General features: G+C 38.2%; 1 protein-coding gene across 2 annotated transcripts in view; it reads left to right on the top strand.

Annotated features, from left to right (window-relative positions):
* Window positions 1-27581, top strand: part of MEI4 (meiotic double-stranded break formation protein 4) — a 210153-nt gene that overhangs the window by 130616 nt on the left and 51956 nt on the right. For both annotated transcript variants that reach the window (XM_021092258.1, XM_021092267.1), the window contains one exon: window positions 9324-9455. In XM_021092258.1, coding sequence (XP_020947917.1) covers window positions 9324-9455 — 132 coding nt within the window. The remainder of the gene's footprint in view (window positions 1-9323; window positions 9456-27581) is intronic.

Raw genomic sequence — 27581 nt, 5'->3', positions numbered from 1 at the left:
TTTTGCAGAAATTGAGAAACTGACACTAAAGTGCATGTGAAAATGAAATGGACCCAGAATAATCAAAACAGTTTTCAAAAAGGAAAACAACATTGGAGTATTCACACATCATAAATTCAAAACTTGCTACAAATCTGTAGCAACAAATATAAGTTAAGGGTATGCATATATATATGTGGGTATAAGATTGTACATATATGTTAATGTAATATAATTAAGAATCCATCAATGAACTCTTACATTTGTGGACAGTTGATTTCAACATGGGTACCAGGGAAATTCAATGCAGTAAAAATAGTTTTGTCAACAAATGATTTTGGAACAACTGGATATCTACATGTGGATGGACCACATACCAACATTAACTCAAAATAGATTCATTGTCTTAACAAATACATATGTGCCAAAAGAAAAAGATAAACTTTTGTGCTATTAATGATACCATCAAGAAAATAGACATCCCATGGAATGGAACAAACATTTTGCAAATCATATATATAATATGGAACCTATATCCAGACTATCTATATAAGGAACTCTTACAACTCAATAAAAATATAAATACATCGGTAAAAAATAGCCAAATAGTTTGAATAGAGATTTGTGCAAATAAAATAAACAAATTGCCAATAAACATTGTGGAAAGATGCTCAAAATCATTGGTCATTAAGGGAAGTGCAAACTAAAAGCATAGTGAGATACCACTTTACACCCTTTAGGATGGCTAAAATTAAAAAGATAGAAAATAGCAAGTGTTGATGAGGATGCAACAAAGATATGGAAAGACTAGAATCATGGTGCATTGATGGGTGGAGTATAAAATAGTATAGTCACTTTGGAAAGCAGTTTGGCAGTTCCTCAAAAAAAGTCAACCATAGAGTTATATTACTGAGCAGTTTCATTCCCAGGTATGTATCCAAGAGAACTGAAAACATGTTCTCTACCTAAACACATGTATGTGAGTGTTAAGAGCAGCAGTATTCCTAATAGCCAAAAAGTGGAAAAAAAACAAAATCAGTTGAGTGGATAAACAAAAATGGTATGTTCATACAATGGACTATTACTTGTCATACAGATAATACTACAGAAATCCATGAACTTTGAAAAAAATGCTTATTCTGAATAAGTCAGACACAAACAGCTTTTGGTATCATTCTGTTATACGAATTGTCCAAATAGGTAAATCCAAAGAGAGAGAGAGAGAGAGAGAGAGAGAGAGAGAGAGAGGAAGGAAGAGAGAAAGAAAGAAAGGAGGAAGGAAGGGAGGGAGAGAGGAAGATCAAATCACAGAAGTCATTCTTGGCTGATGGAGGGCTGGGCATTGAAATCTTCAAGACTCTCAAGGTCTCTGCTTTCTAGATGAATGAAGGGAAGGCGTGATGGTCCAGTCCACCCCACTCCTTCCCCTTCCCCCTTGGCAAACACAAGTCTTTTCTCCAAGTCCATGAGTTTCTTTTCTGTGGAAAGGTTCATTTGTGCCATATATTAGATTCCAGGTATAAGTGATATCATATGGTATTTGTCTTTCTCTTTTGGACTTACTTCACTCAGGATGAGGGTCTCTAGTTCCATCCATGTTGCTGCAGATGGCATTATTTTGTTCTTTTTTATGGCTGAGTAGTAGTATTCCATTGTGTATATGTACCACCTCTTCTTAATCCGTTCATCTGTCTGTGGACATTTGGGTTGATTCCATGTCTTGGCTATTGTGAATAGTGCTGCAGTGAACACATGGGTACATGTATCTTTTTCAATGAAAGCTTTGTCCAGATATATGCCCAGTAGTGGGATTGCTGGATGATATGGGAGTTCTTTATTTAGTTTTCTTAGGTACCTCCATGCTGCTTTCCATAGTGTTTGTATCAATTTATATTCCCAACAACAGTGTAGGAGGGTTCCCTTTTCTCCACACCCTCTTCGACATTTGTTATTTGTGGACTTATTAATGATGGCTATTCTGACCATGAGGTGAGGTGGTACCACATAGTAGTTTTTATTTGAATTTCTCTAATAATTAATGATGTTGAGCATTTTTTCATGTGCTGGTTGGCCATCTGTATGTCCTCTATGGAGAAATGTCTATTCAGGTCTTTTGCCCATTTTTCAATTGGGTTGTTGGCTTTTTTGCTGTTGAATTGTGTATGCTATTTGCATATTTGGGAGATTAAGCCCTTGTGAGGTACATTGTTTGCAACTATTTTATCCCATTCTGTAGTTTTTTTTTTTAATGGTTTCCTTTGCTGTGCAAAAGCTTGTCAGTTTGATTAGATCCCATTGGTTTATTTATTTTTTTTTTATTTCTATTGCTTTGGGAGACTGACCTAAGGAAACATTTATATGGTTGATGTCAGAGAATGTTTTGCCTATGTTCTCTTCTAGGAGATTGATGGTGTCTTATGTTTAAGTCTTTGAGCCATTTTGAGTTTATTTTTGTGCATGGTGTGAGGGTGTGTTCTAATTTTATTGATTTACAAGTAGCTTTTCAGTTTTCCCAGCACCACTTGCCGAAGAGACTTTTTCTGATGTTATGTCCTTTTTAAGTATTGAGAGCTCCAAATTCGCCCCCAAGAAATCTTTAGCTTCTTTACACCGAAGTTGACATGTATTTTCATGCAGCAGGATTCAGGTTATCAGCAATTAGTGGCATGAGTGTGCAGAGGGCGTGGGGCTTGGTGGGAGCCCACAGAGTCACAGGAAAGCCACAAAGGGTGCTTCCTTTTCTCCTGCAGCGATCCTTCAGCATCCTCCCTTGAGAAATCTACTGTGTCGCTTCTATAGAGAGAGTAAAAAGAATGCTGTCTCTTAGTGCTGATTATATATTGAAGGATGAATTTGGAGCTGAGAGGTGATAAATTGATGATTGGCTCATGCTCCTATTTCTTCTTCCATAATTGTCATATATGTTACATCCACATATAAGACAGTATTTTATATGTTATATATAAAATATATATACTATAAATGTGTGTATGTGTATATATATATATTTGTATTTTGAGGAAGTTAAGGGGAAAATAATCTTTTATATTTATCTAAATAGTTACTATTTTTGATGCCCTTCATTTCTTCTTGAAGACAGATGTTTCTACTAGTATCTTTTCTACTAAGAAAAAAAGTAATTTCTCTTAGCATATTACAGGTCTGTTGGTTACACATTTTCTAATTTTACTTTTTATCTAATGTATCCATTTTACATTCATTCTTGAAGGATTTTTACTGCATATAGAATTCTGAGTTGATATTTCTCTTTTCTTATGGCATTTAAAATATATAAATCTAGCCTTTTTTACCCACTATAGTTTCTGATGGTTACACAGTTATTTGAATTATATTCCCTCTAAGTGAGGTGTAATTTTTTTCTGACTGCTCTCAAGTTTGTTCTTTATCCATTGTTTTCAGGATTTGGCTCTGATACTCCTAGGCTCTTTTATTTTTCTTTTCATATTTATTGCTCAGAGTTCAATATGGTACTTGAATGTGTACATTTAATTTATGTCTTTCACCAGCTCAGGAAGTTTTCAGCCATTATTTCTTCAAACATGTTCTGCCTGTTCTGTCCCATTTCTCTTTCTGGATCCCAGTTACACTTATGACAACTTGTGTATATTGCTCTATGTTTTCCCGGGATTCTGTTCGTGCCTCAGAACTGACCTGTCTTCATAAGAATATAGACTCTTGCCTCAGTCATCTGCTGCAGTCATTCTGCCGCAGTCATTCTGCCGCAGTCATTCTGCTGCCTAGCCCATCCACCTTGAATGTTTATTTCACATGTTCTTGAATCTCTACTTGGTTCCTTTTAATATCTGCTCTTCTCTACTGAATTTGTACCTTTCAGGTAAGTGCTAGCATTAATAACTGCCTTAAAATCCTTTCTTATATACTACACTGATTAAGGATTGCTGCTGCTTCTGCCCTAACTGAGGCAGCCCAGAGATAGAAGTCTCCAGAGCTGCAAGTCTCAGAACCATAGCACTTCTTCCATCGTCAGGAATCCCCTGAATCAGGAAGATTTCTGCCACACTGTTCCAGAACCCTGCTGCATCTGCTTTGAACTGTAGTACCATTCAAAAGGGAAGCCCTGCACCTTGCCTTTCACCTCAAGCAGTTCTGACTCTTGTCTTTTATCAGATCAGCTGATGACAAAAATTTAAATTATCTCTAGAACCCTCTCTGAAAGAGAGTTTTAGAACTAAAGGTTTAGCCTCTTTAGTACCAGAAGGTTTAGCCTCTTTAGTACCATGTGCATAAAGAGTACATGAATGGGGAGTTCCTTTCGTGGCTCAGTGGTAACAAATCCAACTAGGATCCATAAGGATGCAGGTTCGATCGCTGGCCTTTCTCAGTGTATTAAAGATCAGGCATTGCTGTGAGCTGTGGTGTAGGTCACAGACACAGCTCGGATACTGCGTTACTATAGCTGTAGTATAGACTGGCAGCTGAAGCTCCAATTTGACCCCTAGCCTGAGAAGTTCCATATACTGCAGGTGTAGCCCTAAAAAGCCAAAAAAAAAAAAAAAAAAAAGAATACACAAATGGAGATGACAGTCTCTCTGCTGTGAGCTGCTCCTCTGATTATGCATCTTTCTTTCATATACTTGCTTTTCTCTGTATTCATACTTCCTCCAGATCTCAATAGTGACAGCCGTCAGCTTCAAAAACATAATGCACTAGTGCTTTATAGAAACAAAACTCCTTAGACTTATTCTCAAAAGGAGAGATTCAAAATCTTGATTATTTCATGTTATGTGATGTGATTTCAGGTGATCATGTGATGGTCGTTATCTGTGCTAGTTCAGTCATAATTCTAGTTTGATACTTTGTAACTCATGGACTGAATTAAAAAGGACACCACTGCCAAAATAACCACCACCACCCCACCCCCCGCCCCCGGCCCACACACAGAAGAAATAACCCATCATGGCCTTCAGTTCTACAGCTGGTTCTAAGTCTATAATTTGTATTGATTTTTTTCACTTACTGCCAGTCACATTCTCCCTTTGTCCTCAGACAGAACCTCATTTAGTTGTTTTACCCTGAGTTACATCCTTAAAGTATCTGACCTTTAAGCCATCCAGTCTCATAAGGATGCTACTGTATTCTGTTTTCTTGTCCCATCTGGGCATGTAACACAGGGCAATCCCTGGCTTCCAGACATAACCTTCCCTGCTGCCATGGACATGTGAATCCCTGTTTTCCTCCACCATGGAGATCAATTGAGCCAGCCAACATAGGACCCCCCCACCTTTTGCCATTGGTCTAATGTCATGAAGATAATTCATGTAGCTAGGTAGAAATCTCAACTTCCAGTTCACGAAACCACTTTTGGCTCCTCGATAATAACATTTCCACTTGGTTATAAAGTCCTCTAGACAAAATCCAGTGGCACGTGGGTGGGAATAACAGTGGCCAGTAAATCATTAGGTGTAATATGGAGAGTTTCCAGTCTTTATTTTATACCTTGGCTCCTGAACCCATCATGTATTCTGCTGCAGAAAAGAGAGCATCACGTATTAGCCACTGGTTTAGAATGTGAGTTTCCTATTAGACAACCTCATAAGAAGTTGCATTCTTGTTGAAACTAACTAATTAAGAAAACTTTACTTCTGCCTTAAGTTCCTGCTGGATTCCAATTTTTTATATAATACAGCTACTTCATGATGGAGTATTATGTATACCTGACTTTGGATAACACCCAGTTCAGAAGAGCTGATCTGGGCATAAAATCACTTACTGTCCCAGCATGAGGCAGCTGTGCAGTCTCTACTAGAGCCAAGTAGTATAAGCAAAGAGTTTTTCTTTTTTTCTATGAAGGATAATGTTTTCTTGTCAAGAAAGGTATAACTTTTTTCCCAAACCCAAGTGCCCTCCTTTGTGGTAGTCTTATTAGCATCAGCTGGAGGCTGCACAAAGTCAACCGATCAGCCCCAAGAATAGTAGCTGTTATTGGTCATAAGGTCCATGTAGCAGAGCTTTTTGTTCCCAATTCAGATCATCTAGAGATCTTTATATGTGACCCATGGCCCTTCTCAAAATTAATAGCCTTGTGGTTTCTCAATGTCTGTATCTAAGTGGAAAACAAAAGGAATATATGTTGCCTCAAATATGCAGAGGCCCATCAAGCATTGTGTCTGTTTATTAGGAAATATATACTAAAGCAACATATTTTTTCTCTTTGATGGGGGGAGTGTATTCTAACAGGCTTCTGACCCAGAAACTTCCCAAGTGTATTTGGCCCCTGAATTCTGGGATTCAGTCTTTGGCATGCAGGGCCTTCCAAGTGCCTGCCATTTCACCATGGTGTCCTATGGAATGTTGCAGTGCTCAGAATCCTGGGAACTGAATGATGGCATGGAGCCAGCATGTTGACAAAGCCCTAGTAGGAAACATGTACTGCTGTCTCCCAGGTGAATGCAAACTCCCAGATCAAGACCTGCCTAGCAGGTATCAGAGGCAGGGAGCTGCATCGGGAACAGTAATGCTGTGTAAGTAGAAACACCACCTGATCTATTTTATGATAAGTCACTGATATTTGCCATGATCCTTTAATTTCCTGCACAGGTCAAATGGAAAATGTATTGGGCATGTGGTAGGAATTTTCACCCCTGAATATTCCAAGAATTTAATATGGCACTGAGCTCTGCAGATCCTCCAGGTGCATAGCCAGATCCAAGCACCTATGGGAAGACAGTCTATATGATTGATGCCCTAAACCAATAGACCACCAACATAGCATCCTGAGTCTCAATGAGGATTAAGAACCTTGGACTCAGCAGACTAAGAACCCAACTAGCATCCTTGAGGATGTGGATTGATCCCTGGCTTCGCTCAGTGGATTAAGGATCTGGCATTGCCTCAAGGTGTGGTATAAGTCACAGATGCAGCTTCACTCCTGAGTTGCTATGGCTGTGGTGTAGGCCGGGACCTGTAGCTGTGATTTGACCCCCAGACCAGAAACTTCCACTTGCCACAGGTGCAGCTCTAAAAGAAAAAAAAAAAAGAATTTGAGAATGTAGAACACCTCTGGAGCAGCTGCAGGATAAATGAGGACCATTCTGCCCCTGCCATGGTCTGTGCCAACAAAACCTATTCTTTTCTTCTGAAATGCACCTCTAAACCAAGTTTTCAAATGCGCACTCTGATTGGCAGAACTCAAATCATATCCAAAATCCTAACTGCAGAGGAATCTGGGAAAATGTATCTCTAGTTGCCCTGTCTGTGGAATACAAAAAGATGTATCCTATCTCTAGAAAAGGATGGCATGGGTGTTGAGCAAGTCCTTCCACAGTGTCCACTGCAGTTGCCTCATGTGTAATGTAAGCCCCAGCCTCCATGTCAGCCTCTCTCAAAAATTCCACTGCGTTTACAAAAGGGGAATGCCAATTAAAGTGTAAGGAAGAATAGAGGCCATTTTAATAATAATAATATTCACAGAATTTTAAATCACCTAATGGCCATACATTTAGTCTTTGCTCTGGTGTGAACTTTAGTCATGTTGGGGAGAAAGTCACTGCTCATAGCTCTGTTATGGAAAAGCTCTTTGTAATGAACTTTTCCTTTCAGCAATGTCCTTTAAAAGGACTGTATTAACTCTAGACAAACAGATTTTATTGCTAGTGTTTAACTTCTCAAAGATCAATGGATTAAACACATAACCTTCAGTGCTTTCACATTATTATCCTACATTATAACATTAACACTTACTGAGCACTCACTGGGTGCCTGGCACTGTGTTAATCGTTTTTGCTGTCTAATTTAATATGCACAACTTCAGGTATTGCATGCTGTCACATTCACTCTTTCATAGATACATAAGCTGAGGCATAAAAGGTTAATAAATAAATTGTCTGTACACATCAGCAAGCAGTGGGGCTGGGGTTTGAGTCAGATGGTGTTGGGCTCCAGACACCCAACACCTGAACCTTGATCCTATAACATTTTTATTGCATCCCCACTCTCTAGAGTCCTGTTTATTTTATTATGAAATTTTCCTTATCTTTAAGTTATCCCCTAAAGATGAAATATTGAGACAAAAAGGTAAGTAAACAAAGCATCAGTCAAATACAAAACAGAAGTTTTTTAGAGCTTAGGTAAGAGCTATTTCAGGTACAAACAGGAATGTTGTAAAAAATGTGAAATCTAATAAGTGATACCGGAAAGTTACAAAAGGTGCAAGTATTGTCCACTTACATTATTAAGAACTAAAAGTAACATATAAATACAATTTTCTATAGCAAATTGATGTGTCTTATTTTTAAGATGATAAGCGGAGTTAGAAAACTATTATTAACAGCTAGTTATGCATGTTCAGATTTATAATAGAAATTTTTGACATTTGTAATCCATTCACCTTCTTACTGTCATTGATTAAATTTTAAAGTTAAGGTTTATTATTAAAATAGCAGTTTGAGAAATATGTACATTAAATATACATCCCAGAGGACACAAGGATGTATTCCTATTTTCATATGGTATGAGTTATTTAGCATTGTCATTTAAACATTTTATTTATAAAAGTAATGTGTCCTTAATATGGTTTTAGGCTCACAGAAATCATTGACAAGGTAGAGGGTGTTTCTCTGTTTTGAGATACTCCTTTGAAGCCTCCATTTGCCCAGATATATTAAAAAAGATTTAATGGAATTCCAGATATGAGTTATGCATATCTTAATATGATCAATAATCAAATGGCCTTTCTCCTAATGACTATGTTGGATACAGTTGATTGTTCTCCCACTGTTCTTGTACATTTATGTAGTGATAAATTATTTTGTTGGCTCTGGGTGAAAATCCAAAGTGCCACGTTTTTTCTCCTCACCCTAAAGCATCCTCTCTTTTGTCTTGTGGAGACTGAAAACCCACACCCACACCCACACCCACAGCTGTCCCTCTCCATTGTGGAGGTAGACTCCACCAATAGTTCTCTCCGAAGACATCATCAATCCTTTTCCTCTTACCCTCTTTATCTATATCTTCTCTCTGTATCTCTGTCTAGTGGGTAAGGGCTTTAGAGTCTTGTTCGATCATCTCCTTTATTAAGCATGTAGTGTAACATCTAAATGGTACTATCTCTTGGCCCTTCAGCTAAAACTTCTATTTTAGCACCTTATTACACATTTCAATATATTAATTGCTATAGGATGTCATTACTGCTATGATGATAATCAGCTTATTTCATTTTTGCTTGAGACTGACTCAGAAGTATGTTGAGACTTTTTGTGCCCCCCTGCAGCATGGAGCTCTGGAGTAAATCTTAGAAAATACCCAGTAAGTATATTTTGACCTGACTTGATGGAAAATAGAAACCTACTGTTGTTGGCCTTCAGTTTCAGGTGCAACATCATGTTTCTCAGAGTCTGGTAACACTGGGAAGTTGCAGCTTGTTGAGAAAATCTATAATCTCTCTGCTTCTGTCAGAAGTAAATAGCTTCGCTGCTGATCTGGGTGCCATCAATCAGGTATGTGTACCTTGAAACCGTAACTTTCATTTGTAGTTAATACAGCTATAGACTTTTCTTTCCTTTATCCTCTACTCTCTTCTTGCCATGCTGATATTTTAACTGTTACCTTATTTCTAATGAATACTGTTACTGCGTGCTGACATTACAGAAAGATGTTCTCAGAAAATAGTTTTCAAAATAATGCCTTTTTCTTATCCTTACCGGTATATGTGTGCCAGAGGTACCACTGGCGATGGCAAAGGGATGCTTAGATGAATGGCCCTAAACCTCAGCAAGGAGGCAACCTGTTCCTAAAGGAGGGCAGTGAGAGGGAAATGAATAGGACAGGATGCTAAATGGGGAACAGCCTCTGACTAGTGGTTCTCATCCGTACTTGCTCATAATTGCTCTTCTGGCTAACTGAATCTCATTGCCAAGTCCTATGCCAGTCCAATTAAATGGAGGCCTCTGGGATTAAGATGCGGGTATTGGTACTGTTAAAGCTCTCCAGGTGATACCAGCGTGCTGCCACAGTTGAAAACCATGCCAAGTTATTGATCGCTGCTGACAAAAGTGTCTGAAGATCAGAAGTCATTCCCATGTTTTAATGTTGCACTGTGTTCACATCGTCAGTTCATTTAATGTTATTATTGTCTCTGTGGTAGAATGAGCCACAGTTAAAGGAAATCAAAGACAGATGTTTTGGTAAAAAGGAAAAAAATAATAAGTTCTAAGTTCTCTACTTTTTGTAACATATTACAAAATATTATGTAATCTAATTGAATTTATTCAATGACATGGTAAAGCACTTTAAGCAGTTTTCAAGTGACTTGCTAAATAGTGAACCCTTGTAAGAGCTCTTTCTGTTACATATATTTTAAAAGTAATTTATACTAATTTCAAGAAGCTAAAAATAAATATGAGAAAGAAATAAGGCACATTTACTAATTGTAAAACAGTGAATTGTTACAATGCTTGATGATGTTTGTGGGAGCACCAAGATCAAGGATATGGTCAGGGTAGGTTGAAAAGTCCCTGAAAGGACTTCATGATAAAAGAACAACCTGAAAAATGGATGTGAATTGAAAAACAGAGGATAACATAAAGTAGAGGCACTGTGAATTTTTTAAAATATATGCAAAATGAGTTCCTGCTGTGGCACAGTGGGTCAAGAATCCAACTGCAGCAGCTCCTGTCACTGTGGAGTTGTGGGTTTGATCCCCTGCCTGGCACAGTGGGTTAAATGATCCAGCATTGCCACAGCTGTGGCTCAGATTCAAGCCCTGGTCTGGGAGCTTCCATATGCTGCAAGTTGCAGCCATGAAAAAATTTAAAACATTTTTTCTTAAATTATATCTTCAGGATTCTGAGGAAACAAGGTAAAGTTATAGCATTGAAAACAGGAAGCCACATGGGAAATGAGTTTGATGGAATTTGAGATTTGTGTGGAGAATAGCAGCGTACATAAAATAAAATTTTATTTATATACTCTCCTTAAATTTTCACAAAAATCCATGAGGTAGTTATACTTTCTCCCTAGCTTTTTGGTAAGGAAGTCAAACCTTAGAACAGTTAAGCAACTAGACCATAACTGCAGAAAGAGCATATGGTAAAAGCTGTAATTCAAACCCAGGCATTCTGATCATTAGGCCACTTTAGAATAATAATAATAATACTTATAATAATAATACTTATAATAATAATACTTATAATAATAAAATAACTAGTTTTTGCTATGTAATATGTGTTGACATGCTTTACATGAATTGTGCCATGCAATCCTTTTAATAACCCTTCAAGATATTATTATTGTTGTTTAAAGACAAGCACACTGTTAGTTGGGATTTTAGCAGTATATACCAGAATTCACTCCAGCCAATTTAAGCAGAAAAGGATGCCTGAATAGCTACAGAATTCTTGAGGAAGAGACCCAGGCTGTACTTCAATAAATGACTCCCATAAGCACACAGCAGAATTTGGCTCCAAAGAAATTGCTGCTTTTGACATTGTGACCAGGAAGCTGCCTGCTGATTCAAGGAGCTACTACTGAAGTTACAGGGTCCAAAAAACAGTCCTGCCACAATATACAGCAACCAAATATAATCCCTTTGCTGCCCTGTCTAACTATGTGATTTAATTTCAACTACAGAGTTTTTGAGAGCATATCCAAGTCTTAAACCATCGAGTTAGATTTAGAGTCATCAAGAAGTCTACAAAAAAATAAATCCTGGAGAGAGTGTAGAGAAGAGAGAACCTTCCTACACTGCTGTTGGGAATGTAAATTGATACAACCACCTTGGAGAATAGTATGGAGCTTCCTTAAAAAAACAAGATACAGGAAGTTCCTGTTGTGGCTCAGTGGTAACAAGCCTGAATAGTATCCATGAGGATGCAGTTCCACCCCTGGCCTCACTCAGTGGGTTAAGGATCTGGCGTTTCCATGAGCTGTGGTGTAGGTCACAGACATGGCTTGGATCCCACATTGCTGTGGCTGTGGCGTAAGCCAGCAGCTGTAGCTCTGATTCAAGCCCTAGCCTGGGAACTTCCATATGCCTCGGGTGAGGCCCTAAAAAGCAAACAAACAAGCAAACAAACAAACAAAAAAACCCACAATGCAGAACTACCATATGATCTAGTAATCCCACTCCTGGGCATATATCCAGTGATGAAAGACTAATTTGAAAAGATACATGAACCCCAATGTTCATTGCAGTACTACCTACAATAGCCAAGACATATAAGCAAACTAAATATCCATCAACAAAGGAATGGATGAAGAAGATGTGGAATATTATTCAGCTGTAAAAAAGAATGAAACACTGCCATTTGCAGCAACATGGTTGGACCTAGAGATTAGCCTACTAAGTGAAGTAAGTCAGAGAAAGACAAATATCATATATCACTTACATGTGGAATCTAATAAAAATGATACAAAAGAGCTTATTTATAAAATAGAAACAAACTCACAGATTTCAAAAGCAATCTCATGGTTACCATAGGGGAAACTGTTCTGAGGAGGGAAGAATTAGGACGGTCAGAATAACACATATACAATACTATGTAAAATAGATGATTAATGAGAACCTACTCTGTAGCACAGGAAAATCTGCTAAATAATGTTTAATAAACTATATGAGAAAAAAGAATGGCTGTGTTTATATATATGACTGATTCACTTTGCTTTATACCTAAAACTAATATTGTAAGTCAACTATACTCCAATAAAATTAGTATATATATATAGGAGTTCCCGTCGTGGCGCAGTGGTTAACGAATCCGACTAGGAACCATGAGGTTGCAGGTTCAGTCCCTGGCCTTTCTCAGTGGGTTAAGGATCTGGCATTGCTGTGAGCTGTGGTATAGGTTGCAGACGTGGCTCGGATCCTGCATTGCTGTGGTTCTGGCGTAGGCCGGCAGCTACAGCTTCGATTCAACCCCTAGCCTGGGAACCTTCATATGCCACGGGAGTGGCCCTGGATAAGGCAAAAAGACAAAAAAAAAAAAAAATATATATATATATATATATATATATATATATATATAGTTTTCTAGGAAAAAATTAAAAATATAAAATAAAATATGTCATAATATTAATATGATCTAAATAGATGCAGACAGTTTAGTTGCCAACATTCAGTACCCATTCATGATTTTTTTACAAGTACAAAAATAAGGAAACTTTCTTAACATGATCAGTTTTTTTTTTTTTCCTATGAAAAACCTAAAATATACCAAATGGTGAAAGACTGGATGCTTTTTCCCCCAAAATGAGAAGCAAGGGAGGGAGGCCTTCTCACATCACCTCACTCATTACTGCACTATACTCTCTTTCTGTTTCAGTAAGGTCACTTTACTTGGAGAAAGGAAGAAGTCAAACTATATTTAGAGTGAACGTGTTTAGCAACATAGAAAATCCTAGAGAGTTTACCAAAAAGCTTCCAAGCAGATAATTCTGAAATAGATCACCCACATATGGTGAGTTTATTTATTTTAGACATGTCTTAAGGTAATTTGATTAAGAAAGACTTGCATCAACAACTCAGTATAAAAACGAGCAGAATATTTAAACACATGAAAGAGTATATGCGAATGGACAATAAATACATAGATAATGCATAGTTCATTGATTAGTCATCAGAGAAATGCAATGAACAATGGTAAGAATGGCTAAAGTTAGAAAGGCTAACAATACCAGATTTTGATGGAGTTGTGAGTACTCATAAATTGTCAGTGAGAATGTAAAACAGCCTGGCAGTTCCTCAGAAAGTTAATTATACACTTAGCACATGGCTGAGTAGTTCAACAGCTATACTGACAAAAACAATTGTGCGTGGATGTTCATAGTATCTTTAATCTTAAGAGTATTGATCTGAAAACAACTCGGTGCTACTGACAGAATCAATAAGTGATTTATCCTAAACATATTTAATAGAATATTATTCAACCATAAAATGTAGTGAATGAATGATAAAAAAGCAGCAATGCACCTAAAAAATACTAGGCTAAGAAAAATAAGCCAGACCCCAAAGAACAAATGTGGTTGGATTAAATATCTAATAAATTCTCAAAAAGGCAAAATGACTATATAGTGAAAGATCTCACAATAGTGGTTGATGTGACAGCGGGCCTAGAATTGAGCACAAAGGGGTAGGAGGGAATGGAGGATGGTTCCATGGCCATATGCTATTGTCACAGTTAACAAAATGTGCACACAAGTTCTGGGCATTCCACCCTCCATAAACCATACCTCAAATAAAATACACTTTTTCAAATGCAACAATTTATTCTGAATCCAACATAACTATCATAATAAGATTTTTATCATTGCTTTTATACTTAATTATTTAACTCAGGTGAAATACTTTATGTCTTTGTTAATATAATAATGTATGCTAGGATATCACCAAGAACTTTATGAAAAAAGTTAGTTTTCATAACTAACTTATAGTTTTTAATGATGGAAAGTTTCCTAGGAATTCCCATCATGACTCAGAAGAAGTGAATCTGACTAGCATCCATGAGGATGCAGGTTCCGTCCCTGGCCTTGCTCAGTGGGTTAAGCATCCGGCGTTGCTGTGAGATGTGGTGTAGGTTGTAGATGTGACTCAGATCTGGTGTTGCTGTGTCTATGGTGTAGGTGGGCAGCTGCAACTCTGACTCAGCCCCTAGCCTGGGAATCTCCATATGATGCAGGTATGGCCCTAAAAAGACAAAAAAAAAAAAATGGTTTCTAAGTAGTCACTAAGTCAAAAAAATATATATATAATGCACTGTATAAGTATTTGATTCTATTTCTACTGTATTTATATGTCAGATACGGAAGAGATATTATTTTATTAAAACTAGTGGTAAATTCAATAATAATTATTATCATAAATATTTATTGAGCTGTACTAGGCATCAAACACTAATCTAAACATTGCATACTGCTCCAAGGCCTTTACATATATTTTTTGTTGACTTGGTCATAGAATACTACTTGGTCATAGAAAAAGAAATCTTGCCATTTAAGACATTGTAGATGGATCTAGAGAATATTATGCTAAGTGAAATGTCAGACAAAGACAAATACTACATGATCTCACTTACATATAGAATTTAAAAGACAAACAAATAATACAAAACAAAAGTAGACTAATATACACACCAATCAAATGTGTGGTTTCCTGAGCAGGTGGGATAGGGGAATGGTATTAAGAGGTGCAAACATCCAGTTATAAATTAAATAAACCACTGAATGACTGATCACCTTAGTTCTTTGGGGTTTGTTTTGTTTTGTTGTTTCTTTTCTTTTTTTTTTTTTTTCCTTTTAGGGCTGCACCCACAGCATATGGAAGTTCCCAGGTTAGGGATCAAATTAGAGCTACAGATTCTGGCCTGCATCACAGCCGCAGCAATACAGGATCTGAGCCACATTTGTGACCTAAACCACAGCTCATGGCAACACTGGATCCTTAACCCACTGAGCAAGGCTAGGGATTGAACCCACAACCTCATGGTTACTAGCTGGATTCATTTCTGCTGTGCCTCAAAAGGAACTCCTTAGTGTTTTGTTTTGTTATTTTTCTTCTTAGAATTCTTTGTATTTCACAGTTTTTATTTTGTCTTCTGCATCTGATATGAATAGTGTCTCACTTATTTTTATGGAGTTAAAATTCTAGTTGATAATATATTTGCATCAGTTTTAATATATCCTTCACATGTAATCTACTGTGAACCAGATTTATGAGAAGATGGGTTTGTATCCTATTATTTTGTTATCCTTTTTTATAGCTGTGATTATTTGAATGCAGTTTTATGTCTCGAAATATGTGTTTACATGATGCTGAGCATAAAACTTTCCTAGTATTCTGACAGATTATATATTTTGCATTCTGTCGTTTAGAGCCTTCCTTTATCAATTGATTAAAATAAACAGTTTGTATCTGCCATTCATTTTGGAATGACAGAATTTTCTCATCATGATTATTGTGTATTTACTATTTTGTGAATATCTTCTTGGTTTTCTAATTGTTTTTAAAATATCTTTGAAATAGTGGCTCCCATTGGATTTCATAGATGGCTGACATATTGATTTTATAAGACCCTGCATTGTTTGGCTGTTCAAAACTGAAAATAAAATCAAGACATCAATTTTAATTTCCCAGTCATTATGCCATTGGGGTTTTGTGTTGGAAATTTTTTGTAACTCCTTCGTTGATTGGCTTTCTTCCTCTTTTCTGATAGAATCCAAACAGCTGTCAACTAGGCAAGGACTGCCAGCACACAATTAGTTACAGAGTTTGCATGGGGTAAATATCTTTATAAGAAGTAATAGATGTGTTTTTATAAGTTTTCTGTTTAATTTATTAGAAATGTATTAATAAGTTTATAAGTTTGTCTAGATTTCTAGATCGTGTGTGATTTTCACAGACTCATCCTACTGGTTAGTCTTTACTGGAAATTATATTACTGAAAGCTAGTTTATCAGTAAAATTTACTTTTAAATTTTAACAAAACTAGAGTATTTTGTTAATGTGGAAAGGTGACATGACAAAAGAGTCATGAGTGTTTAGTTTATACTCTATAGGAATGGTAAAGGATTCTAACTTGAATCCTGGCTCCAATCTTGGCTCCATTAACTAACTTCTTCCCTTGAGTTGAGACTAAGTAGGAAGGTTGAAAAGATTGTCTTTTAAAAAAAACCTGAAATCCATAAGAAGACAGTTTCTGGGATATGTCCAGTAAAGTCTGAGAAAGACAGACCAGAAACAAGGCAGAAAGTAGACTATACAAGGATGGTCAGGCTTACCCAGGTAAAATTCTTCCCCACCAATTGTGTCAGTAAATCCACAGTTGGATTGGCACATTGCATCCTATGGATCAGAGAGGGCGTTTTCTTTTTTTTTCTTTTTTCCTTTATTTTTTGTTTATATAATGGTTTTTATTTTTTTCCTTTATAGCTGGTTTATAGTGTTCTGTCAGTTTTCTACTGTACATCATGGTGACCCAGTTACACATACATGTATACGTTCTTTTTTCTCACATTAGGATGCTCCATCATAAGTGACCAGACAGAGTTCCCAGTGCTACACAGCAGTATCTCATTGCTAATCCATACCAAAGGCAATAGTTTGCATCTATTAACCCCAAGCTCCCAGTCCATCCCACACCCTTGCCCTCCCCCTTGGCAACCACAAGTCTTTTCTCCAAGTCCATGAGTTTCTTTTCTTTGGAAAGGTTCATTTGTGCCATATATTAGATTACAGATATAAGTGATATTCTATGGTATTTGTCTTTGTCTCTCTGACTGGTTTACTCAGTATGAGAGTCTCTAGTTCTATCCATGTTGCTGCAAATGGCATTATTTTGTTCTTTTTGATGGCTGAGTAGTATTCCACTGTGTATATACACCATATCTCCCTAATCCAATCATCTATCGATGGATATTTGGGTTGTTTCCATGTCTTGGCTATTGTGAATAGTGCTGCAATGAACATAGTGGTGCATGTGTCTTTTTCAAGAAAAGTTTTGTCCAGATATATGCCCAAGAGTGGGTTGTTGGGTCATATGGTAGTTCTATGTATAGTTTTCTAAAGTAACAACATACTGTCCTCCATAGTGGTTGTACCAGCTTACATTCCCACCAACAGTACAGGAGGGTTCGCTTTTCTCCACACCCCCTCCAGCATTTGTTATTTGTGGACTTATTAATGATGGCCATTCTGACTGGTGTGAGGTGGTATCTCATGGTGGTTTAGATTTACAATTCTCTAATAACCAGTGATGTTGAGCATTTTTTCATGTGCTTGTTAGCCTTCTGTATATCTTCTTTGGAGAAATGCCTATTCAGGTCTTTTCCCATTTTACAGTTGGGTTGTTGGATTTTTTGCTGTTGAGTTGTAGAAGTAGCTTGTATATTCTAAAGATTAAGCCCTTGTCAGTTGAATCATTTGAAACTATTTTCTCCCATTCTGTATGTTGTCTTTTTGTTTTCTCTTTGGTTTCCTTTGCTGTGCAAAAGCTTGTCAGTTTGATTAGGCCCCATTGGTTTATTTTTGCTTTTATTTATGTTGCCTTGGGAGACTGACCTGAGAAAATATTCATAAGGTTGATGTCAGAGAATGTGTTGCCTATGTTCTCTTCTAGGAGTTTAATGGTGTTTTGTCTTATATTTAAGTTTTTAAGCCATTTTGAGTTTATTTTTGTGCATGGTGTGAGGGTGTGTTCTAGTTTCATTGATTTGCATGCAGCTGTCTAGGTTTCCCAGCAATACTTGCTGAAAAGACTGTCTTTTTCCCATGGTATATTCTTGCCTCCTCTGTCGAAGATTAATTGACCATAGGTGTCTGGGTTCATTTCTGGGGTCTCTCTTCTATTCCATTGGTCTGTATGTCTGTTTTGGTATGAGTATCACACTGTCTTGATGATTCTGGCTTTGTCATACTTCTAGAGGTCTGGGAGAGTCATGCCTCCTGCTTGGTTTTTGTTCCTCAGGATTGCTTTGGCAATTCTGGGTCTTTTGTGGTTCCATAAACTTTTGGATTGTTTGTTCTAGTTCTGTGAAAAATGTCATGGGTAATTTGACAGGGTTTGCATTGAATCTGTAGATCACTTTGGTTAGTATGGCCATTTTTACAATATTAATCTTTCTGACCCATGAGCCTGGAATATATTTCCATTTTTTTTTTGCCTCTTCTTTAATTTCCTTGATTAATGTTTCATAGTTCTTGGCATATAAGTCCTTTACCTCCTTGGTCATGTGTAGTCCCAGGTATTTATCTTCTTGTGGTGCAATTTTCAATAGTATTGTATTTCTGTATTCCTTTTCTAATATTTCATTGTTCGTAGACAGAAATGCAACTGATTTCTGAATGTTAATCTTATAGCCTGCTAATTTGCTGAATTTGTTGATCAGTTCAAGTAGTTTTTGTGTTGCATCCTTAGGGTTTTCTCTATAGTGTCATGTCATCTGCATACAGTGAGAGTTTTACCTCTCCTCTTCCTATTTGGATGCCTTTTATTTCTTTTGTTTGTCTGATGGCTGTGGCTAGGACTTCCAGTACTATATTGAATAAGAGTGGTGAGAGTGGGCATCCTTGTCTTGTTCCAGATTTGAGTGGGAAGGCTTTCAGCTTTTCTCCATTGAGTATTATATTTGCTGTGGGTTTGTCATAAATGGCTTTGATTATGTTAAGGTATGTTCCCTCTGTACCTACTTTGGTAAGAATTTTGATCACGAATGGATGTTGGACTTTGTCAGATGTTTTTTTCTGCATCTATTGAGATGATGCTGTGGTTTTTGACTTTTCTTTTGTTAATGTGGTGTATGACGTTGATTGATTTGTATATGTTGAGCCATCCTTGTGCACCTGGGATGAATCCCACCTGGTCATGGTGTATGATTTTTTTTTAATTGTTGGATTTGATTGGCTAAAATTTATTTGAAAATTTTTGCATCCATATTCATCAAAGATATTGGCTGATAGTTTTATTTTCTGGTGATATCTTTGTCTGCTTTCGGAATTAGGGTGATGGTGGCATCATAGAATGTCTTTGGGAGTGTTCCTTCTTCAACCTTTAGAAAAATTTTAAGGAGGATGGGCACCAGTTCCTCTTTGTATGGTTGGTAGAATTCACCTGTGAAGCCATGTGGTCCTGGACTTTTATTTGTAGGGAGTGTTTGCATGACATACTCAATTTCATTTCTAGCAATCGGTCTGTTCAGTTGATTTATGTCTTCTTGATTCTGTTTTGGCAGGCTGTAAGTCTCTAGAAAGTTGTCCATTTCTTCTGGGTTGTAAAATTTGTTAGCATACAATTGTTCGTAGTATTCTCACATGGTTGTTTGTATTTCTGTAGTATCTGTTGTGACTTCTCCTTGTTCATTTCTGATTGTGTTTATTTGGGTTCTTTCTCTCTTCTTAGTGACTCTAGCTAGAGGTTTGTCACTTTGTTTACCTTTTCAAAGAACCAGCTCTTGGTTTGATCGATTTTGTCTATTGTTTTTTGAATCTCTATTTTATTGATTTCCTCTCTGATCTTTATGATTTCCTTCCTTCTGCTGACTTTAGGTTTTGTTGTTCTTTTTCTTATTCATTCAGGTGGTAGGTTAAGTTGTCCATTTGAGATTTTTCATCTTTTTTGAGGCAGGCCTATATTGCTATGAACTTCCCCCTGAGCATTGCTTTTGTGGCATCCCATAGATTTTGAGTGGTTGTGTGTTCATTTTCATTTGTCTTGAGGTATTTTTTAATTTGCTTCTTTATTTCCTCATTGACCCGTTGGTTTTTTAGTAGCATGTTGTTTAGTCTCTATGTAGTAAGTTTTCTCTTACTTCTTTTCCTGTGGTTGATTTCCAGTTTCATGCCTTTGTGGTCAGAGAAGATACTTGAAATAATTTCTATGCTCTTAAATTTGTTGAGGTTAGCCTTGTTCCCCAGTATGTGATCAGTTCTTGAGAATGTTCCATGTGCACTTGAGAAGAAGGTATATTCTGATTTTTTTGGATGTAACTTCCTGAAAATGTCAGTTAAGTCTAGCTTTTCTATTGTGTCATTTAGGATCTCTGTGGCTTACTGATTTTCTGTCTAGAGGATCTGTCCATTGATGTGAGTAGCATATTAAAGTCTCCTACTATGATTCTATTCCCATCAATTTTTCCTTTTATGTCTGTTTGTATTTGTTGTAGGTATATGGGTGGGCCTATATGAGGGGCATATATATTGACGATTATAATATCCTCCTCTTAATTGGATCCTTTAACCATTAAATAGTGTCCTTCTTTGTCTATGGCCTTCATTTTAAAGTCTGTTTTGTCTGATATGAGTATTGCAACTCCTGCTTTCCTGTCTTGTCCATTGGCATGAAATATCTTTTCTGAAACTCTCACTTTCAATCTATATGTGTGTTCTTTGCCCTAAGGTGCATCTCTTGTAGGCAGCAGATTGAAGGTTTTTGGTTTTTTGTCCAATCTGTCACTCTGTGTCTTTTGATTGGAGCATTCAGTCCATTGACTTTTAAGGGGATTATTGATAGGCATGTATTTATTGCATTTTAAACCTTGTTTTACAGTTCATTCTTTGTTTCTCTTTTCTTTTTTCTTTTTTTTTTTTTTTGGTTGGATGGTTTCTATTATTTTATGTTTGAGTACTTTGCTTTTCAGTTTTTGTGAATGTAATGTTTTGTTTTGATTTGTGCTTGCCCTGTTTTTTAAGTATGTTAACCCCATCCTATATCTGCTTGTTTTAGCCTGTTAATCACATAGGCCCAAACACATCATTATAACAAAAAAAGAATCTTTATTTTCTTAGTTTTCTTCCCCACATTGGATGATTTTGAAGTCTTTTTTTTTAACAACTCATGTTTAGATCTGTATACTGTCTTATTTAAATGATTGATTTCCAATTGTGGTTTCCTCCATACTACTTCTTCTTACTTTTTTTTTTTTTTAATTTACAGAAGCCATTTCAGTATTTATTTTAGAATGGGTTTAGTATTGCTGTACTCTTTTAGCTTTTGTTTGTTGGAGAAATTTTTTATTTCCCCTTCTATTTTAAATAATATTCTTCCTGGGTAGAGTAGTCTAGCCTGCAGATTTTTTTCTTTCAGCACTTTAAATATATCTCGCCCCTCCCTTCTGGTCTGTAGTGTTTTTGTAGCAATATCAGCTGATAGCCTTAGGGGGGTTCCCTTATAATTAACGCTTTGCTTTTCTCTTGCTGCCTTTAGAATCCTCTCTTTATCTTTAACTTTTGCCATTTTTATTATATGTCTTGGTGTGGGCTTGTTTGGGCTTAACTTGTTTGGGGCACTCTGTGCTTCCTGTATCTTGATATCAGTATCCTTTAGATTTGGAAAATTTTCAGCCATAATTTCTTCAAATATATTTTCAATCCCCTTTCTTTCTCTTCTCCTTCTGGAATTTCTATTATGCATAGATTGGCCCACTTTATATCATCCCATAGGTCTCTTATATTGCTTTCATGTTTTTTTCATTTGGTTTTCTGTCTGCTGCCCTGATTGGGTGATTTCAGGTATTCTCTCTTCCACATCACTCATTTGTTCCTCTGCTTATTCCTTCTGCTCTTTATTGCCTTTAGCTCAGTTTGCATATCTGCAAATGAATTTTCTAGTTTTTCTTGGCTCCTCCTTACATTTTCTATTTTCTTCTAAAGGAATCTGCATTATTGTTCATATCCTCTCTTAATTTCTTCAGTATTTTCACTATCTCCCTTTTGAACTCAATGTCTTTCAGATTGCAGAGGTCTGTTCCATTGTTGACTACTTTAGATGAATTCTCCTGTTGCTTTAATTGGCAATGGTTTCTGAGCTTCTTCATCTTGCTTGTGTTTTTCTTTTTCTGTGAATTTGGGGAAGCCAAACTGTAGTCTTGTAAGGCTACTTCTATGCAAGTGTACTTCTTTCTATTTTTTGGGGGGGTGGGTTACTATTTATTTTTGATGTGGGAGTTTGAATATTGGCTCTCTTTCTTCGTTGTGAGCAGGCTATTATCCCCAGGATGCTCAGTGTGTTTTCAAGGAGAAGGAGGCAACGGGTAGGGCCAGGAGTCAGTGCCTGGTCATTGGGCTCTCAGCAGCAGCAAGGACCTGCAGGAAGGTGACACAGGCTACTCCTTGTTGCAGGGCCCTGGGAAATGGTAGTGAGCTCTAGGCATATCTATAAGGTGACCAGAGCATTTGGCAGTAGTAGCAGCAGGGGAGTGAGAGCAACAACAGCTTGTGTTTGATTGCAATGCCCTCCTCTGAGGTGATTGGAACCACAGGTGGTGCCTGTTCAGGGACTCCTATTGGGAACGGGCCATGACCATCTCCAGAGTCAGTGATAACTGCAGTGGTTTGCCCCGCCACCTGTAGACCATGCATGAAGCAACCCATCTCACTTAGCCCACATAGGAGGTGCTGTACAGACTTCTCCTAGTTGCATGATCCTGTGAAATGACAGAAATCAGGTGTGTGTGCACTGCCTGGAGCATTTGGCAGTGGCAGCAGTACAGCGGGTGTGTTCCCAGGGTTGCAAGAGCACCAACAAGTGGTGTTTGGTCACAATGCCCTCCTCTGTGGTGCCCTCAAGGTGAACTGGACTGCAAGTGGTGTCTGTTCATGCACCCCTAGTGATGGCAAGCTACTCCCACTTCTGGAGCTAGAAATAACTGTGGTGGTTTTCCCCTACCTCCTGTAGACCATGCATGAAGCACCTCATCCTACTTATCCCCTAGTTGCAGGTTCCTGGGAAGGGACAGTGATCAAGCATCTGGGCACTGTCCACAGCATTTGGCAGTGGCAGCAGCAGGGTGGGTGAGCTCCCAGGGGTGCAAGAGCAACAACAGGTGGTGTTCCATCACAATGTCCTTCTCTGTGGTGCCCTCTGAGGTCGTTGGGGCTGCAAGTGATTTTTGTTCAGGTATCCCCAGTGTCAGTGGGCGATACCTACCTCTGGAGTCAGATAACTGTGGCAGTTTGCCCCCGCCACGTACAGACCATGCAAGAAGCACCCTGTCCCACTTAGCCCATGCAGGAGGTGCTGTACCAGCTGTTCCTAGTTGTAGGGTCTTAGGAAGGGACAGTGACCAAGTGTCTGGGCATTGCCCAGAGCTTTTGCCAGTGGCAGCTATAGAGTAGGTGTGTTCCCAGGAGAGTGAGAGCAACATTGTACGGTGCTTGGTTGCAGTGCCCTCTTTTTTTCTTTTTTGCCAACCCCTGAAGTGACTGGAGTCACAGGTGGATCCCACTCACAGGCCCCCAGTGGTGGCAAACCATGTCTCCCTCTGGCCTCTGAGACAACCACCACAGTCTGTCCCTGCCACCCGTAGATCGTACAAGAGGCACCACATCATACTTAGCCCCCTGATGCCCTTAGCCCACATGAGAGGTGCCTGACCACTGGTAGCCTGCACCAGAAGCGCCCAGTCTCCCCTAAATGAGCAAGAGGTTTCTCGCTGTTGGTAGCCTGTGCCAGAGCCGCCCTGCCCTCTGAGAGCCTGCGGGCACGTGCACGCTCTGATGCAGCGAATTTCCTATGGCGGTCCACCCCTCCTCTTCTCCCCTCCCCAACAATGGAGCCTTGCCTTTCCTGCGGGTCCGGACCTTCTTCTGGGTTCCCTCTGCCATGACACTCTCCTTCACAGCCCATGGCGTACTGCTCCTCAGCCCCTCAGGGTGACTCCATACCACCAACCCCAGTCCTCTCCCCAGGACTGACCTCCGGAGACTAGGTCTCAGTGCCCAGGCCCCACCCGATTGTCTCAGGCTGTGATGTCCAGCCCAGTGGTTCAGATGATCTGTGCATCTCTCTCTCTGCTTTGCTATTCTCAGTCCAGCTGCTGCTCTTTTCTCTACAACTTTGAGGTCCCTCTGACTCAGCTGCTCTTTCTGTCATTTAGGTGGCTTCCCAGGGTGTGGGTTCCTTTTTTCCTTCACAGCTCCATCTCGGGAATGCTAGTCCTGTCCTGATTCCTTTTCTCTCTCTCTCTCTTTTTTCCTTTTGTTATACCCAGTTATGTCAAGAGTTTCTTGCCGTTTTTGGAGGTTTCAGTTCTTCTGCCAGCATTCAGTTGATGTTCTGTGCGAGTCGTTTTACATGTAGATGTGTTTTTTTTGATGTGTTTGTGGGAGAAGGTGAGTGCAGCCCCTTACTCCTCCACCATCTTGCTCTGCTCTGAGGGATCTCTTTCAATACCAGCTCTACTCATAATTTCAAAGAGCTAGGCAATTGAAAGGTACAAATAAAGTAGAAATAGATGCAGAACCTATTCTGTGGTTCTCAAGGTCCTTGTTGTGAGATGTGTCTCACATTCCTCGAACAGTTGATAGGGTCCCCAAGTGAGCGTTTGTGGTTTTCTCACACAGGGGGGCACTTTAAGTTGTTAAACATCTCCATTTTATTAACACAGAGGATTTTACACCTTATGTGACCATCTTCAAGAAGCTATTTCTTATAAATTTTGAGTTCATTTAGTTAGGTACTTCTTTTGTTAGGAACTTCCCACTAAAGATATTCAGTAGATAAAATTTCCTCCTAATAGTAGGTACCAGGAGGTCCACTTGAGAAGGAGATTGGCCTTGAATCAGCTTCTTTCCTTTCTCCTGGGGCATCTCACCAATAAGTACCAACAGCTTTATCTTCTTCCTCCCAACTGGTGTCAAGTTCCCAAGGCCTCAGCATTGCTGGAATTGTGTACACAGCCAAGATAGTTGAGAAAGAACTTTTCTGTTTTTCCCCTTGTTTAATTGAAGTTTAGTTGAGTTATGATGTCTTGTTCATTTCAGGTGTACAGCAAAGTGATTCACTTATACATATGCATGCATACACACTCACACACACATATATATAACATATATTCCTTTTCAGATTATTTTCCATTATATGTTATAAGATATTGATTATAGTTCCCTATGCTATACAGTAGGTCCTTTTTGTTTATCTATTTCATAGAGAGTAATGTGTATCTGTTAATCCCAGGCTCCTAATTTGTCCCTCCCTCCCCAGAAATTGTTTTATAAAGGAACATTTCAGGTGTTCACATATTAAATATTGTTATATTTCCCTAAAAGAATCCATATAACTTGTAATTATTATATAATATTATATGATGAACTATATCCCAATAATAAAAGAGATAAACAATCCAATAGAAAAGTGAGCTTACAGGGCATTTTAATAGAGGAGGAAGCATGGAAGGAAAATTAACATGAATCATCATCAACTTCAGCAGTGCAGGGAAATGCAAGTCTAGGAAACAATGAGAGGTTTCATACTGATTGTATACACTTTATAAAAAGTTAACTTGGCAGGTTGTTCCCGTCATGGCTCAGCAGAAACGAATCTGACTAGGAACCATGAGGTTGCGGGTTCAATCCCTGGCCTCATTCTGTGGGTTCAGGATCTGGCATTGCCGTGAGCTGTGGTGTAGGTCACAAACACGGCTCAGATCCCGTGTTGCTATGGCTCTGGCGTAGGCCGGTGGCTACAGCTCAGATTAGACCCCTAGCCTGGGAACCTCCATATGCCGCAGGAGCGGCCCTAGAAAAGGCGCGCGCACACACACACACACACACACACACACACACAAGTTAATTTGGCAACAATATCAGGTGTTAGGGGTTGTGTGGGGAAATGGAGTTCATCACCAGGTAAAGGTGCATATGTTTATCCTCTGTGACATCACAGGTCCGCTGTACAGAGGACATTTCTTCAGGGATGTGAATGTTGGCATTTTTGTAGTAGCTAAAAATTGGAAATAACAATGTCCATTTGCTAGAGGTGATGTATCAAAAATGAATACTCTGTGGCAGTTAAATGAATAACTTATGTCAGGTCTTCATGTGTTAACAGTGATAAACTTTGAAAGCATAATGTTGACCTATAGGGAAGAAGGAGGTACCCAAGGAGGTACCCAAGGAGAAGCTGGGAGTTCTCTGGGGGCACAGCAGGTTAAGGATCTGGTGTTGTCGATGCAGTGGTGTGGCTTGGGTTACTCCTGTGGCAGTGGTTCAGTCCCTGGCCCAGCAACGTTCATGTGCCTTTGGCATAGCCAAAAAAAGGTACAAAGTCTGAAGTATAAGAAAAATATTACTAAGTGTTGAAAATACATAGTGTGATTACTCAAGAGCTATGTTTTTAGCATTGTGAAGTTGTTTTTTTTTTAAAGCAAATAGATTTATTTATTAATTTATTTATCTATATATTTTAGGGCCGCACCTTTAGGATGTGAAAGGTCCTAGGCTGGGAACTGAATTGGAGCTACAACTACCGGCCTACGCCACAGCCACAGCAACACCAGAGCAGGGCCAGCTATTGAAACCACATCCTCATGGATACTAATTGGATTTGGTACTGCTGAGACACAGCAGGAACTCCATGAAGTATTTTTTTTTTGTTTTTATTTTCCCACTGTACAGCAAGGGGGTCAGGTTATCCTTACATGTATACATTGCAATTACGGTTTTTCCCCCACCCTTTCTTCTGTTGCAACATGAGTATCTAGACATAGTTCTCAATGCCATTAAGTATTTTTATGTTGAAAAATATTTAAGAATTAAAAATACAAAGTAGATTCTAAAAGAAAAGTCTTTGGGCCTCAGAACTATATTTATTTAAAATGAAACCTCAGTTTTTAATGACTTTTTACAGAAATGTTTTCTCTTTAGATACAGTTCATGCCTCCCTCAGCATGTTTTGGGTTACAGTAGCCAAGCTATTAAAATGGCCATGCTTTTGGAATATTGATAAGGTTGGGGTGAAATCTGAATTTAGGGTATTATATGCATACTCATATTAAATACTTTATAAGCCTAATGTTTACAAAGTAAATGAAATTTCTACATGAAAATAGATTTTTTAAATTAGAAGTAAAGCATATTGGCAGAAGATAACTATAAACCTCAGCTGCCTACATCAGGAAGCATTTTGTGTCTTTAGATTTCTGTTTAACTTGTTAAATAAAGTAAAGCTAAGCAACTCATTTATAAAAATAGAACATGCAAATTAAAGATTCTGAATCTGGAATGAGTTTATACATACTTTCTCCAAAGTAAACTAATTTTTTGTATCAAAATGTAGCAACAAAATCAGCAGTTTTAATAAGATAAAGAGAAATATAATCATAGCTCAGAGCAGGAAACAGCTGACCTATTTCAGCTGAGA

Source organism: Sus scrofa, chromosome 1 (genome assembly GCF_000003025.6).
Source record: "Sus scrofa isolate TJ Tabasco breed Duroc chromosome 1, Sscrofa11.1, whole genome shotgun sequence".
Classification (NCBI taxonomy): domain Eukaryota; kingdom Metazoa; phylum Chordata; class Mammalia; order Artiodactyla; family Suidae; genus Sus; species Sus scrofa.
Note: the sequence above shows the minus strand (reverse complement) of the source record. Positions and strands in the feature narration are given on the sequence as shown.